Raw genomic sequence first — 16,688 nt, forward strand, 5'->3', positions numbered from 1 at the left:
CCAGCCTCAGGGAGTGGGGGGGCCCCGAACGCTCAAGTCAAACTCTGAAACCACCTGTCTGTGTGCACTGTGGGGTGTCGGCGATGGAGTTCACCAGGTTCTCAAAGGAGTTCGTGAGCCTTCCCCATCATTAAGAAAAGCGTGTCTAAGGCAGATCAGAAAGGCAGCCCCGAGGGCTGAGAGCTGCACCCGCAGAATCAGCCTGCAACAGGGGATGGGGGGAAGCCCACCTCCGCACGAGCGCCTGGACAGAAAGCAGCGAGGCCAGAAGGAAGAGAACTGAACCTGAGCGCCTCCTGGCCGGTTGTCATGAAAGCAGAGAAAAACAAGGCAGAGAAAAAGAAAAATTAGCAACACTATCCAGGGTGTCCTGGGTGAAAATGCAGAACCCAAGGGACAGCAAGCTCTGAGCCCCTGGGAGCCGGCCGGTGCGCTCACCATGGGTGCTGGCTCCCCCCTTCCCACAGCCTGCCTGCTGCGGACGCTCGCTATCCTGTCCCTGGACTGTGGTGACAGTGTCCCCAAGGCACAGCCACCTGGCACAGCGCCCTCTCCTATCGATGCTATCCTTCTACGGCCTAAAGCCCTTCAGTGACTCCTCACCGCCATGGCCCAGAGTCCAACCCCCACGCAGTGTCCCTGGGCCTCCACACCTGCCTGGCCCACCCCGCCTGCCCACTGTCTCTTCCTGCACAGACACTGTCTACTCACTCCCGCTTACCCCCACCTCATCTCCTAGCGCCCACTGCCGGGGCGTTTCTACCTCAGGCCCCTATATCCATTCTCAACTTCGGCTTAGTCCCCTACACCCCATTTCCCAGTACCCCGCGGGAGGTCCCTGGGAAGGCCGGGCCGCAGGCGGCTCTCTGCTGCCCCCTGCTGGCCGCGTCGGGTCTGGCCGGCTGCGCTGTGGGCTCCGCAAACCCTCTCTGCAGAGTGAGAATTCTAGGCTCTACCTAGTCTCTGTCCTCTGTGCCTGTGACAACAGCCATACACAATATCGGAACTACGGAGGGGAGGTGCGGGGAATGCGGTAACCGGGGGTTGGGCATCGAGGAGGGCACGTGATGGAATGAGCACTGGGTGTTACACACCGCTGATGAATCAGTCAGCTCTACCTCTGAAACTAATAACAGGTTATATGTTAATTAACTGAATTTAAATAAAATTTAAAAATAAATAAAATTTTAAAAAATAAAGAGGGGTATGTCTGTGCCCCAATTAAACTTCGTGGACATTGAAATTTGAAATTTTTAATTATTTTTTTTATGGGTTACAACTATTCTTTGGACAATTCCAAAATATAAAACTCATTCTTAATTCGCAGGACGTACAAAAATGAACACAGGAACAGGTCTGGCCCTCGGGTCCTACTGCACCGCCATGTGCTTTCTACTCCAAGCATGGGCAGCTGGGAGCCTGCGGGCAATGCAGAAACCCAGGCCCAGCGCCGCTGCACGGAATCGAGGTCTGTTCTCAGAAGTTGGGGAAGCCCTGCCCTGTGGCCGGGTCCAGCTCCCCTGTTTATTTCCCTGTTTATATTATATCCCTGTTACCTCCTCTAGTCCCTCCGCTGTTTCTTCTCAGAGGCTTCCTTAAAAAGCACTATTGACTTTCTGGTAACGGAAAAATGCAAGTAACAGGGGCGCCTGGGTGGCTAAGCTCGCGGGCGTCTGACTCTTGATTTCCGCTTCTCAGGATCTCGGGGGCGTGGGACTGAGCTCCACCCTGGGCTCCGCGCTCAGAGTCAGCTTGAGAGTCTCTCCCTCTGCCCCTCCTCCCCCTGCTCCCTCTTGCACACGTGCTCGCTCGCTCGCTCTCTCTCTGAAAAAAACTAAATGACCAGCATGTAACCAGGGGGAGGAAATGCTGGTCAGAGGAGCCCTCCCTGGGGTCCTCCCAGGTGTCAGGAAGCAGCGGCCCTACTGCGCTGCTCTGGCCGCTGTGGCCCGGACCGGGAGCCTAGGCTTCCATCGTCGCACGTTCAAGAAGGCCCGGCCGCCGTTCGTCAGCAGTCGACTGCACGATGCTGGTCCCAGCTCTCCACTTGCCTTTGCTTCTCGGGTTGTCTCTAGGTGTCATCTCTATTGTATCAATGAAAACCAAAGCTTGGGGACATTTTGCAATAGGCCCAAAGCCCCAGGGTCCAGAGACAAAGCTGCCTTTTGCACCATGACTTGCCTCCGAAACCGGACGCACAGAGTGGAGCGGTGACCGGCACGCAGGCTCTACCCTTCTCTCTGCCTCGCTCACGTGGGGAAATGTCCATAATAAAAAGCAAGGGGGGAAGCAACCACTTATGAACCAATGGCCAACTCCCCGAAAACTTGGAGAGGCTTCATTTTAGAAACACTTTCTACTCGTCCCGTGTGTCTCCCCTGCGAGGAACCAAGCCTGGGCGCCTGGGCTGGGGCATCCAGCCTTGGGGCTGAGGGTGAGGGAGAGAGGGGCCAGGCAGTGAGGGTGCCAGCAGCCCTCCATGCCCCTCGGGCTCCCCCTTCTCTCCTAGCCTGCCCCCGGCCATGCCCTGGCCCGAGCAGAGGGGATGCCGACCTCGGGCTGCAGCCCACCGTCCACGCATATATGACCAACACAGAAAGAATGTCCTCGACCGGCATTCAAGGCTGCCCTTGGTGGAGTTGTACCCCCAGGAAAGACAGGTTAAAGTCCTCATCTTTTTTTTTTTAAAAGATTTATTTATTTGTTTTATTTATTTATTTTAAAGGGGGGATGGGCAGAGGGAGAGAATCTTCAAGCAGACTCCCTGCTGAGCAGAGTTTGACCCGGGGCTCAATCCCATCGCCCTGAGATCATGACCTGAGTTGCAATCAAGAGTCAGACACAACGGACTGAGCCCGCTGGGTGCCCCGAAGTCCTACTCTTTAGCCCTGTGACTGTGACCTTATTTGGAGAGTCTCCACCACACGGGGAAGACTCTGAGGACACAGGTCCCGTCTTCCTCGTCTCAGTGTCACCAGCACCAGCAGAGGCTTTGTCTCACGGTGGGGGGGGGGGGTGGCGGTTATAAATATGACAACAGCAACCAGAACTATTTTAACAATAAGCGTGACCTCCTCATTCGAGCTGAGCGACCCAACAGGTATGAACAGGTCATCAGGGCACGTGGTGGCACAGTCGGTTAAGTGGCTGACTCTGATTTTGGCACGGGCCGTGATCTCGGGGTTGTGAGATCGAACCCCACACAGGGCTGTGTGCTCAGCAGGGCGTCTGCTTGGGATTCTCGACCCCCCCATCCCTCCCCAACTTCTCATGCTCATTGGCAGGCTCTCTCTAACATAAATAAATGAATCTTTAAAAAAAAAAACCAAGGTCGCTGCTTTCTCACGACCTGGCCTCCATGTGACTCACCCATTCACCCACCTTCACTGGGGCGAACACACAGGAGCCCTTCACGGAGATAAGCAAGACACAAGCTCCGCTCACGGTCCCGCACGGGTCTGTTCCCGCCACCGAGCGCAGCTGTGGTTTCCAGAGCCAACACCTGAGGGGCCGCGGCACAGCGCGTCTGCGACAAGTCGCTGTCTACGCACCACTTCTCAGTCGAAAGAGAGCGGGGAGGAGGCCTCTTGTCGCCGGTGTTCGCAAGCGCCCCCACGGGCCCGCCGCCCATCTCAGCAGCCTCCGGGGCCTCGCCGGCAGCTCACCCTCGCCACCAGCCCCCCCAGCGCCCTGCAGCCCCGGCCCGGCAGTGGTGGCCGGGCCCTGCTCCCCCGACTCTTCCCACCTGGGTGACACAGGCCCCGAGCAGCCTCCGTGGAACCCCCATGCGACACCTAGGGCAACATGATCAGGCCGGTGAACCATGCTGTCCGATGGACAAGCAGCCTCATGTCCGGAACTCTGGGATCTATGCAGCTTCTTTGTCTTCCGAGACCACTGTTAACCTCCCCTGCCAGACCGCAAGGCCCCGCAGCAGCCCTTGGTTAGGGAAGTCCCACACAGCCGTCGAGTCCTGTGGGGTCCTGATGGGGAGCGAGCAGACCATCGAACAGGAGGGGGGCCTGGCCCACAGCTACCTCTCCGCTGGCGCCCCTGGTTGGGGAGCAGGATCCCCCAAAGGAAACCACACTCTGGAATCCCTGGTGTGACCCGAAGCAAAACACAGGTGGGGCGACCCCACACGGAGCTCCCTGCGAATGAGACAAATGTGCCCCTTCCTCAAGATACTTTTGTTTACCCCTAGGAGTTGGTTGTACAAGTTGTTTGTAATATACGGATGTTGTTAGAACAACACCTTTTGCTGATTCTTCCAGAAAAATCATCACTGCTCAGATGTCTATGATGCAAACCGTACCCTCTTAGAGGTGACTCCCTAGTACAGTGCTCAACCCACTCCACTGTATGTGACCATCCTGATAGTTGGCCCACACTGGAGCTGGAGTACCCTCGAAATTCTAGAAAAGGCAAATAAAACCAGGAGTTGAAAACAAACAAACACACACAAAAAACCAGGAATTGCAGGGGGGGGTTGTTGGAGAATTACAGTGTGTTTTAGGACTTTTTTCTTTCATAGGAAAGGAAAACATCTCTAGAAGATAAAGTTTTGAACCAGTTTTTTGGCTCACATATGCAAAATGGAAAATGTCTCAACAAATTTGACCTAGAAATCCCTCAGCGTATAATCATGATGTCCTGTCATAAATGGTTTTAAAGCTGGATTCCAGAGCCATTCTTAAATATATTTTAGTCCTTAGAGAAGCTTTGAGCTTAAATAGCACTGGAGCCAAGGTACTGCCCCAGGATAAAAGAAGATAGAGCACAGAACCGTGAATCAGCAACTAATGCCCTCCAGGAGAGCAAAAATTAATAATAGTCAATTTATAATCCTGTTGGCAGAAAATCTCTCTCAGCCAGTGTCCTTCTGCCATGAGACACTACTCTTCTGCTTAGTCACAAGACAGAAAAATAATTTTTTCTCCTTAATTAAGCCCTATATTCTATCAGTAGAAATTCTGGATGACTTTCATGTTGACAATAATCACCAGGAGCTGGACGGTAACTCTAACACAAAGATGCACTTAGGCTGATGGTTAGAATGACTGGCCCAGGTTTGTTGAGGACCTAGGGGCTAACAGAATATAGACTGCCTTCCTGCGTCCTTGGATTTTCTCTAAAAATTGAATGTAGGGGTTTAGGAGTCCTCTATCCTCAAGAATTTGGATATTAATCCCTTATCAGATATGTGATTTGCAAATATTTTCTTCCCTTCCATGGGTCATCTTTTTACTCTGTTGACAGTGTCCTTTGATGCACAAGCTTTTCATTTTGACGTAGGACAATCCAACTGCCCTTGACAATCTAAGCAATTCCATTTTTGAGTCCGACTGTGAACAAAGCCAAAGGCATCATGAAGTCAAAGACGGCTAAACTCAAAAACCTGCCTCCAAGGACCACTACCTAGAAACAGTGGGTAGGAACCAATAGTTTGAAGGTCAAGGGCTTCCTTCAGCAGGAGTCATAAAATCGACTTGACAGTCTCTGTTCTAACTTATTCAAATGGACCGGTCTGAAAATCTGTCCGGGACACAATGAGGAATTCAATCAGCTGGGAAACCCGCTCTAGGGCTCCCACCCCCTCCTGTGGGTTTGTCTTCATTTTGTCCTCCCTCTGAAGGAGAGTAGTGAGGAGGAAATATCGAGAGATAAGATGTCACATTTTCTTTAAAATAAGGCAAGAGCATATACCAAATTATGTATCTGGGAAATAAACATGATTTCATAAAGACGCTGTCTCGTGAATGTAAGTACATGAACTAGGCGCTTATCTGTAACCTCCAGAAAGCTTTACTCGATCATCTTTCCAAAATCCACCTGCTGAATTGCATGGGAGGAAGGTCTCTACTGAGCCAGCAAGCAGAGGCAATCAAGGCAGGGCTTTGTGGTAGGGTCACCCCTATTTCCTCATACCTTCTTCTTTTAATTTGTGAGCCCAAGTGCTCCAACCCCCACACAGGGAGGAGCAGGCTCTCTGCTAAGCAGAGAGCCCAACACGGGGCTTGATCTGAGCTGAAGGCAGAGGCTTAACCTGAGCTGAAGGCAGAGGCTTAACTCTTTGAGCCACCCAGGCACCCCAGCCTCCCTAAATTATTGTGTTTCCCAATTACTAACAATGGAATGAAAGTCACAACAGATTGTTTATATATAACATTTAACTATTCTGGAAATTGAAAAAATACTAGTATTAAGAGTATTAGTATTGTTCTCTTTCTGCTCTTACACTCAAATATCAAGTAATAAAATGTCATGGTTGTTAAAAAAAAAAAAAAAAGGTAAAAGACGCATTCACAGCAAGTAGCCAGAAGAGGGCGCTATCTTTATAAGCTTAGCAGATGCCAAAAAAATGTAAGATGGGTTTTCAGTTTCAGTTCTCTAAGTTATTAGTGATCTAGAAAAGTGTCATCAAAATTGCTCATTATATTTGCTGCTTTACCAGTAGCTCTCAAACTTAAAATGCATAAAAAATTATCTGGGGACTTGTTAAATGCACACTCTTGAGCCACACCTGGTCCCATGGAATTGGGAACTTTGAATTTGAAACAGCTTTTGCAGCTGATCCTGGAGCAGGGTTCCCAGAAGCCACAGTAAAAACTCTAGGCGCAGAGATGGCCAAGTGCCCAAGGGGGGAGGGGCAGGAGGTGACCGTACCGGATGGCTGGGTAGCTCGCTGCCTGCAGAACACTGCAGACCCCACGGAGGTCTGCATGCTTTAATCATTCCGACTCACTCCAGATGAGCCACAACTATGGCTTACAGGGAATTATTTTAAGACAACAAATTATTTTAAGACAACAACAATAAATATCAAATTATAAAATCTTAGAGGGGAACTAAAGCCAGTCTATAATCAGGGGGGAAAAAACTTAAGAAAACCAACATCTATAAAATATTTTTTGTACACTTTACCTGCAAAATAAAAATTGGAATTCATCTTTTCTTGCTTTTAAACTTTTTAAGTGTTGGAAAAGTAGCACAACAAACTGCTCCAATTAATATCTTCATTGGATTATTCCTTAATACTTTGTCTACTTTGAAGGAAATTTGGGGAGAATTTACCTTAAATGGCACACATCCAACAGAACCATTAAAATAGGTATATAAAAAGGAAATGGGGTGACAGAGGGCATAATGATTCTTGGAATTCCTTCAACTGAACATTAAATTTGGCTCTAGGTTTCTGGATAAAAAGGAAAGGGACTCTAGAGAGAACATCACCTTGTGTTTCCAAGCAGCTCCGTCCTTACTCATGTCATCCACTCATTCCCTCACTCACTCATTCCCTCAGAGCTCCAACCCTCAAAGAATTCTACAGGAAAAGTTAAAATTCACTGTATACAAAAAAAAAAAAATAACGACACAGGTGCAGCTAACAGGACAGAACAGAGCGAAGAGCCTTATCATATAAAGAAATTCTGCAGAAGTTCAAACAGGTGGGAGATAGTCAACCCTGCTAGGAGTTAGATGAATTCAAATGAAAATGATGGGAAACCATTTCAGACAACCAACGGGATTTAGCAAACTGATATAGTTTGGATTGTTTTTATGAACAATTCCCACTGGTAAGGAGAATTGCCCCTTCCCAGGAGCAATGTTCCTAACGTCTCATCTTATCCTTCTCTTTCTAGAAATATTCAGAGATGTACCAAAGACTTATCTACAAAGATGTGCATTGTACTTGTATTTATTATTTTAATAATATCATAAATTCCCAAAAATGTACGAGCAAAACCAGAAGTTCTCTCATTGTACCACAATAGTGATTTGGTTCAGTAAGTGAAGTCATATTCCAGTGTTGGAATGAGAGGTGGTCATCAGAAAGTATGTAGTTGATGGGGGATAAGGATATGCAAAAATGTTCTTGTAAATTATTATATGAAGAAATAGTATAAAACTGTATATACAATTTGATCCCAATTATGTAAATCTATTAGCTTGACTCAGAGAAAATTGTCTTCACTCAATCATTTTTACCTAAAAACATCAATTTCTTAATGGTTTTATCTCAATACTTTTAAAAATGTGTGTGTAGTTATGTGTGTATATGTGTATATTTGTATACACACACATACACAATCTACACTTACAAACATAGATACACTGATTCACCAAAGAACAGGTATGATGTATGATAGACATGAAAACGTTAACAGAAGTTTTCAGGGTGAAGTCATTGTCTTTTTAACATTATTTGTTATGCTTTTCTTCGCTTCTCAACTTTTTTTCACTTTTTTTTTTTTAAGATTTTATTCATCTGACAGAGAGAGATCACAAGTAGGCAGAGAGGGAGGGAGAGAGAGAGAGAGAGAGAGAGAGAGAGAGGAGGAAGCAGGCTCCCTGCCCAGCAGAGAGCCTGATGCGGGACTCAATCCCAGGACCCTGAGACCATGACCTGAGCCGAAGGCAGAGGCTTAACCCACTGAGCCACCCAGGCAGCCCTTTTTTCACTTTTTTAATGTGAAAATTTAAAAAATTTTTAATGAGGTTTTTTTGTTTGTTTGTTTTTGTTTTTTTACATTCAGAACAAATGTAATTTGCAGTCCCGTTTCAAGGGATAGGAGTTCGAGGTGGCCAGAGTGTGGTAGGACCACCCACGCACCTGGTCCTGGTGGTTCAAATGAGCAACACTTCCCCAGGGTAATTTTGCAAACACATCAAAGCCTTTCAGGTGCTCACAGCTTTGACCAGCCATTCTTCTTCTTAGAATCTCTCCAAAGGAAATTAGCAGAGATGCCTCGATACCTGAACAGGATGTTCATCACAGAGTTATCTGTGATACGAAAGTTTGAATACAGTGATACATTCCCTGACAAGAGGGAACAGGTTGGGGGCGCCTGGGTGGCTCTGTCCTTAAGTGTGTGCCTTTGGCTTAGGTCATGATTCTAGGGTCCTGGGATCGAGCCCCGCATCAGGTTGGCGGGAAGCCTGCTTCTCCCTCTCCCTCTCCCACTCCCCCCTGCTTGTGTTGCCTCTCTCGCTGTGTCTCTCTCTTTCAAATAAATAAAAATCTCGAAAAAAAAAAAAATGGAGGGAACAGGTTGAGTATATCCATCTGATGTATTTTATGCAGCAGTCAATATATGTTGGGACCACTCTTAATAGCCTAAGAAAATGTTTGTGCTATATCGAATTTTAAAAGCAAAATTAAAACTCATATATAGTCTGATCATAAATCTGTTTTAAAGAAGTCTGTAAGTCTGAGAGTGCCTGACTGGCTCAGTGGGTGGAGCATACAACCTTTGATCTTATGGTTGTGAGTCTGAGTCCCATGTTTTGGGTGTAGAGATTACTTAAAAATAAAGTCTTTATAAAAAGAAATGTAAGTCTGTATGTGCCCACACATGCACAGAATCACCTCGAAAGAAGACTGGAAGAGTGTGTGTGTGTGTGTGTGTGTGTGTGTGTGTGTGTGTGTGTGTGATCTACAACAGTTTGTTGAGTGGAGGGATTTTTATTGCCTTCGGTATACCGTTCTGAATTTCCCAGATATTCTGCCAAAAGCATGCATGACTTCTACAATCAGAAAAGAAACACCTTTTATTAAAAGAGAAAAGAAAGTATCCTCTTTGCAAAGTGGAGGATGGAATATGGGGGAAGCAGGTGAACTCGTGGGGACCCGCTAGAGCTCTGGCGTTAGAAGTGGGAAAGAAGAGCGGGGTGAAGATTCAGGACACTGGGGAGGCAGAAGTGTGGGGACTTGCTGACCGAATGGATCACAGAAGGGAGACAGGTCTGAGGCTCAGCTGTGGGGATTAGGGTAGGGAATACAGGCTGGGGTGGCCAGCTTGCTGACGGCTCCTGCGGGGCCGCTGGCCTCCTCACCCACCCTGTGCCATCCCTCCTGCTCTAATAAAGCGGACCTGTGTCACCTCGGGACAGAGCAGAAATGACAGGGTGTGCTTTGTGAAGCAGGAGCCTAAGAGAGAAGTTCCCAGGAGTTCTGGGTAGCTGAAGGCGGAGGATATTGTGGGAGAGGAAGTCTTGAGGATGAATGGGGGGGAGGGGGCATGGTACACAATGTGAACGCATAATGCAAATTTTATGTTGTGCATATTTTATCATAATAAACAAAATTAATATAAAAAAGACCAGGCTCTGCCTTTGTCTCTCAGGGCCCTGGGGTCCCGAGGGAAGCCAGCCAGCGCCCGGTAAGCGCACTCAGGCAGCCCTGCGGAGAGCCGGGGTGGGGAGGACCCCGCCTCCTGCCGCCCCCAACAGGCGCACCCGGGTCGGTGTGTGAACCCCCCACCCCCCGCCAGGGGGCAGCAGATCCTCCAGCCCCGGACAAGCCTCCAGCTGAAGACCGAAAACACATAAAATGATATCGTTTTAACGTTTGGAGGAATTTGTGAATCCAGCAATAGAACGGGGCATGGGCTTGAGCCGTCTCGTACTCATCGGTGCCTCGTGCCACCGAATCGTTTCTCCAGCTTCCGATGAGGATGTGGAAGGCTGGAAAGAACCAGGACAGCACACCCGGCCGACAGGTCGCCTCCGTGTCCAGCGCCCCGGCGAGCCGGGCTTGCGGCGGGCTCCCCGCAGGGCCCACCAGAGGGCGCCAGAGAGGCCAGAAGGCAGGAGGTTCCTGCGCGCAGTCTGGGAAGGGTCTGCTTCCGGCAGTTCCCACCTCGGGGGTCCCACGGGCCTCCCTTTTGGCCTCTCTTCCTCCAGTAAGACCTGTTTCACCGATTCCCTAAATTAAATCCTCTTTGCTCAAATCCCCACGTGGCTCCTATTCCCCCCCTTGGTCCTCAGCCGATACAGCAGGTGGACCAGAGTCCGCTGGGTTACTGCGGGCACAGGTGTAAGTCAGGGGGTGCCCACCTGCCCAGGGGAGCGTCATCTCACCCCGACTGCCCTTCCAGCTCCTCGCCTGCAACCTCCCCCCACCCGAGTTCAACTCACACCTGTGCTCCCCCAGCTCGGCACTTTCCTCGGTCTCTCTGTGCCTTTTGAGCCCAATTCACCCTAAATTGGACAGTAAGAACATGAGACCCTCAGTATGTGAGGAAGCAGTTGTAGAGGAGGAAGGAATTTGGTTTTTTGTTTGTTTGTTTGTTTTTTCCTTGTTATTTCTTTCTTTTATACCTTGGGAGTAACAGTAAGAGAAAAGGGTAATTTGTTCTCAGGCTGACTTCATTGTCTACTTTTTTTTTTTTTTTCTTGACCTTTTCATTCCGGTGGAAAGTCACTGGACAAAGAAGAGAAACCCAGGAGTTCAGGTTCATTCCTGTCCTATTCCTCAGGTCCTCTCACTTCTACTCAGCGGAGGAGCACCAGAGAGATGATGAGAAGGTACGGGCGCGCACACCTCTGTTCCCGCTTGCAAGGTCATCTCCCTCAGGCAGTAACCATACTACAACCGCAACAGTTTCCAGGAGAGGTCTTCACAGAGTTGTTATGGAGAAATTACAGAAACTTCACTCCCCACCATCTTACCATTTATGAAATAGGAACTGAGTGGAAAAAAAAAAATGAGAATCTACCACCTGACCCCAACCCCCCAACAAAAAAGGTATTTTTAAAATTTTAAGTACAGTTTGCTTTCCAAGGTGGGGCTTGAACTCACAACCCTGAGATCAAGATCCAACTGTCTACCGACTGAGCCAGCCAAACGCCGCCAACAAAAAAGTATTTTAAAGTGTTTTAAAGACACAAAACAAAGCAATAAAACTCAGACCTCATCCTGCCATGCTTGTCTAGATTATGCCCTAAATGGGGCGAGGAGAAAAGAGTGGTTAGTGGATGCGACAAATTTTCGTCCCAGCACAGATACAGAAATACACCGGGGGTAGTAGACTCTCATGGGTGGGTAGTATTCAGGAAATAGTGTCTGGAAACCGGCTTGGGACGGGAGAGAGGGTTGTCAGGAAACACGCTGAGAAGCGCCATCGGGGGTGAGACCACACCCACTTGCCCACCCTTTGGCTCGAGCACACTCGTTAGCATTGTCCTTCCTTCCAGATTTGTAAGAAACTCTGCAGAAGCATCATCTTTGCTTGAGTAAGAAGGGTCTGGAATAGAATCCAGGAGAGAAGGTAATGCCAACGGAGCGTCAACCTCAGCGAACCGTGTCTTTTATAAAAGCTGAGTGTCAGGCTCCCACACAAGGCTTCCTTTCCTTGCCAACACATTTTGGGTTGTGGCTAAACAACTTCTTTCTTTATCTCAAACAGTCACTTTTTCCAGGAGAAAGAAGGGTTTCAGGCCAGCCCGTTGCCTCTAGGTCAGTCTAGGCTCCTTGTGTCTAGTCCCCGCGACCCGCATCCCAGAGGAGGGGTGTTACCCCCGTGGAGGAACGCGGGTCACAGAGCACGCGGGCTCCGCTTGATTCTGATGACACATGCATGTGCTTTTATCTGATAAGTCGTTCTCCGATCTGTGCCACTTACATGTTACCAAAGCCAAATTAGTTCTGCCCATGGTCTCTGGCCCCAGCAACCAATGACACGGTTACATCAGCTTTGCAAATTCCTTATAAGATATTTCAGGTGCCCAGACCACATGCACACTTGCACGCAGAGAATCACGACATACGCTCCCTTCCTAATCACTAACCTCTGCCAAATTCTAATACCATTCACTCCCCGGGGCTTCAGCGAGTCCATCGTGTTGCTCAAGGATCACGAACAAGGTTTTGTGCTCGGTGCCATGAGGGGCTAACAAGATTTGAAAAGCACAGTTTCTGCTTCCGGAGAGAAAGAGAAGGGTGCAAATAACACAGCATAAGGCACTTTCCCCAGTTACGGAAGGGATGGGCAAAGCAGAGCTGCCGCAGTGTCGGAGGAGGGAGAGCCCACCCCACAAGCAGGAAGCCGGGGAGACCCCCGGGGCAGCAGGCAGATTTCCGCAGGTGAGCTGGGGTACAGAGGGAAGCACCACAGGGAAAGATGCTGAGCGGCGTGGGCCAAATGACCTGTAAAATGTTGGTTTGTTTGTGGTAAGTAGGCTCCAGACCCAGCGTGGAGCCCGACACAGGGCTTGAACCCATGACCCTGCGATCAAGACATGAGCTGAAATCAAGAGTCGGACACTCAACCCACTGAGCCACCCGGGCATCCCAGCCTATCAAGTTTTTTATATTCAACAGTCTTAACATAAGTATTTTAAAACGAGAAGTATATCATTTTACTTGAGGAAAAAACTTAAGAGCACTTACTTTCAGTTGGAAATTTCTTGGCTCGCTCCTCAAAGAACCATTCTCCAGTTTTTATTTTCACATTTCTGAAAAACAAGCAGAAAGGAAGCCTCAGACAGAGATGTGGACGGTGCTGTGTTTGGCTCATAAGAGGTACGTAGATAGTATTGCATAAAATTAGTCTTGCAAGGGTCCTCAGAGTTCAAATTTCTGGCCCCAACCCCTACTTTACAGATCTCTGATAGAGATTAAGTGATCTGTTAGCAGCAAAGCTGGGGGTCTCTGCTTCAGTCTCTTTTATCCTCTTTGTAACATACAGATGTGATATATACATATGAACATATGGGTGTGACCAATTTATATTAAGTACTTCATGTTTTCCTAATAAATATACACGGGGAAACAGAATTACCATTCAAATGATCAATTTATCATGTTTACAATGGTCAACAACGGCATGAAGGATAATTAACAAAAAAATCCAAAGCTGTCCATTTGGCCAGGAGGGAGATCATCCCTAAAATAGGTTAAGGTTAGTTTGTGTTTCCCAAAAGCTGACAGAGTAGCCGTGAAGTTTCCTGGACAGACCTGACGTCTGGAATGTGGGATCCATGCACGGGGTGGAGATCCTGGACGTGGGTCCGAGTGGACCATCTACAAAACGGCCTTTTGTTGGCCATTGCTCTGCTGGCAGCTGCTGGGGTTCCTCTTCAGCCCCGCAAATACACAAATACTACAAGTTTTTCACACCCTTAAAATAATGTGCCTCAAAACTTGCCAATTCCTGGATTATGAAAGTTGAAGAAAAATTAGAACATCAACTTATGAATTCTCATCTATAAGATACTGAAATAAATTGTCCATTAGGATCTTTTAGGCTACATATGAATGCAAATGGATTTTTCTTAACCAATGCTTAGAACTGTTACAAATGTAGTCACTTCACAAATATATGTCCAGCCACATGTTTTTAAAATACCCTCTTCCTCTATGGAGTTCTAATAATTGTTGGAAGACATCAACCAGCTTCCTCCACTTTATCTCGTGAGCAACTGTCATGTTCTCCAATTACTAAGTAAATCATGATTCCCAATGCTTAGTGACTAGAACAAGGGAAAAATACACAGGGCTTTTATAAATTGTGATAACAGAATTTTGATCATCAGTCACTGCCATTCAGAGCCAAAATATATAGAATGTTCAACTGTGATATGTCCCTAGGGTGGGGAGAAAAAACAGGGAAAAGTCGGCACTGTAAATACAAACATCTAATCTAATAAACCGACACGAAACACGACACTCAGCTCCTCAGAAGTTCCCTCCGCAGGCAAGGAGGGCATCAGGCACCAGGCAAAGTCTGGAGAGATGAATGGGGCAGCCGGGAAGTCATGCTCTTCGAAGGACCACACCTGCCAACCGTTTATGCCCGTGGGCAACTCTTCCATCCTTACCAGCAGGACGAAGTCTAACCATCAGACGAAGAGAGTAGAGGAGCAAAATCAAATGTGGAAACAAGAGACCTCCAACTACTAAATGAACTCGACTTCCTGGACTTTCCTTCCTGGTGGTGGTGACCGTTTCAGCCAGTCTAGCCTGGCATGCTGCACAGCCTGTAACCCTTGGGACCAAAAGCATCCATGTCCAGGGCAGGACAGAGATGGTGCCGGCTTCAGACGGGAAGGAGGTCAGAGCTGAGAATTCAGCAGTGAATCAAACCACAACCCCCGACAGTCAGCCAAGACTAGCCGAGCCAAGCCAGACACCGTGCACGGATCCACAATCACGAAAGGAAAGCTCAGTGGAGGAAAGGGGAGGGTGGGGACACCTGAGTAAACCACTGTCCTCCTCCAGCCCTGATTTCAGAACCTCTGCAGTGGATTAAAATATCCATCTGCTGGCGCTGGGTCCTGTAACTGCATATCTCAGTTGATGATTTGTGAAGCTCAAGCAGGAGCTTTTCTGGCAGCAGAGCTCTGGACACAGACTTCATGTGTCTCCAGCCCATCTCTGAGTAAAGAATAGAAGGATAAAAACACCACTGTCCTAGACCATATGTCAAAATGCATGTTTTTTGCATTGGAGGTTCTGTTTCCTTTGAGAATAGATTTGAGCTGGATCTCCCAATCCTTGCTGAATCAGCCATTCCTAAGCAATGGTTCCCTAATATCCTTCCCAAAGGCTCCCTGTCCACACCAACCCCAAGATACAAAAAAGGGTACCATCTGTTGCTCTTATCGACGAAGGCAAGCAGACTGCAGTAGCTGCACCTGCTCGTCTCTGTCCTCGTTAGGGCCAACGCAGGGTAGCTTGACTCACAGCAACCAGAGGAAACATATTGTTATTTCTTCCCAGGTGATTAATCAGAATCTGGCTATGAAAGCTTCTTGAAACATTTTCTGAGCTCAGCAATAGGCGAATGCTTTTACATTCTTCAGAATCGAGACTTGCTTCTTTAAAACTTGTTCAATCAGGGGCACCTGGGTGGCTCAGTCGGTTAAGTGTTTGCCCTCAGCTCTGGTCATGACCTCAGGGTCCTGGGATTGAGCCCGTAGTCCTGCTCTCTGCTCAGCAGGGAGTCTGCTGCTCATTCTCCCTTTGCCCTTCCTACTCGTGCTTGCCTCCCAAATGAGTAAATTTTAAAAACCTTTAAAAAACATTTTCAATCAATTGACAAATACATCTTGGAAAGCAAAAGCCTAGGGTTTGTGGAGACAGCAGAAGCTCCGGAATCAGGAGAGCTGAATCTGGCATCTGACCTTGCCGTTGACTCTGTGCTAAGATCGCTCCCGTAAATGCCAAGCCCGCGGCACAGAGCCAGCTCTAACTACACTCCCGGAGGTCCTGGCATCCATTCTCATAGCCTTGAACTCTGCTCATGCTGTCCTTTCAGCAGCAAACAAGAAGTAACTGTTGAAAAGCACTTTGCAAACCCCAGCATACAAATGTTGAATGATACAATGAACGGATGACCAGAGCAGAAAGAGCCTTTGACCTGTTACTCTCAGAGCAAGCAGTGAGCCAAACAGCCTGCTGGAATGCACTTTTACTTTGCATCGAAATTACTTGCATCTGCGGACGGACAGTTAACAGTAACACATGCCACCTAACAGCTAACCATAACCACGCCTTATGCTCTTCAAAAAGTCAACATCATGTCCCTAGAGTTGCTTAATGTATTTTCCACCATTTCAAGGGACAAGAGGTGGAAAACTGGTCTGCAGAGATGGGATTCTGGAAATGCCTCCGGAGGTTCCTCTCCCCGGGTAGATCTGCTCTCCAGCCAATGTCCTGACGGCCAGGAAGCCTCAGGAGGTCCCTGAGGGCCCATCAAACGAACAAGCTGACAAAAGTCCAAATGAAGAAGCTGAATATTATAAAACTGAGACCCACCTAACGGCTTTGTGCTAACCTGTCCACCTGTTGGGTAATTCCCAGCTGGAGGAGTCTGAGGCGAGCCTATGGTGGGATTTTCTCAGTGTATTTTTACTTCAAATAATCTCACATCTAAGATGGTTTTTAGTTACAAAGCAGAACA

The 16,688-nt window shown here is 48.0% G+C and overlaps 1 protein-coding gene across 6 annotated transcripts in view; it reads right to left on the reverse strand.

The window, feature by feature from the left end:
• SYTL3 (synaptotagmin like 3) overlaps positions 1-16,688 on the reverse strand; it is a 79,447-nt gene that overhangs the window by 35,162 nt on the left and 27,597 nt on the right. For all 6 annotated transcript variants that reach the window (XM_032338589.1, XM_032338587.1, XM_032338588.1 and 3 more), the window contains one exon: positions 13,175-13,239. In XM_032338589.1, the coding sequence (XP_032194480.1) occupies positions 13,175-13,239 (65 nt within the window). The remainder of the gene's footprint in view (positions 1-13,174; positions 13,240-16,688) is intronic.

The sequence above is a fragment of the Mustela erminea genome, chromosome 4, assembly GCF_009829155.1.
Source record: "Mustela erminea isolate mMusErm1 chromosome 4, mMusErm1.Pri, whole genome shotgun sequence".
Taxonomy (NCBI): Eukaryota; Metazoa; Chordata; class Mammalia; order Carnivora; family Mustelidae; genus Mustela; species Mustela erminea.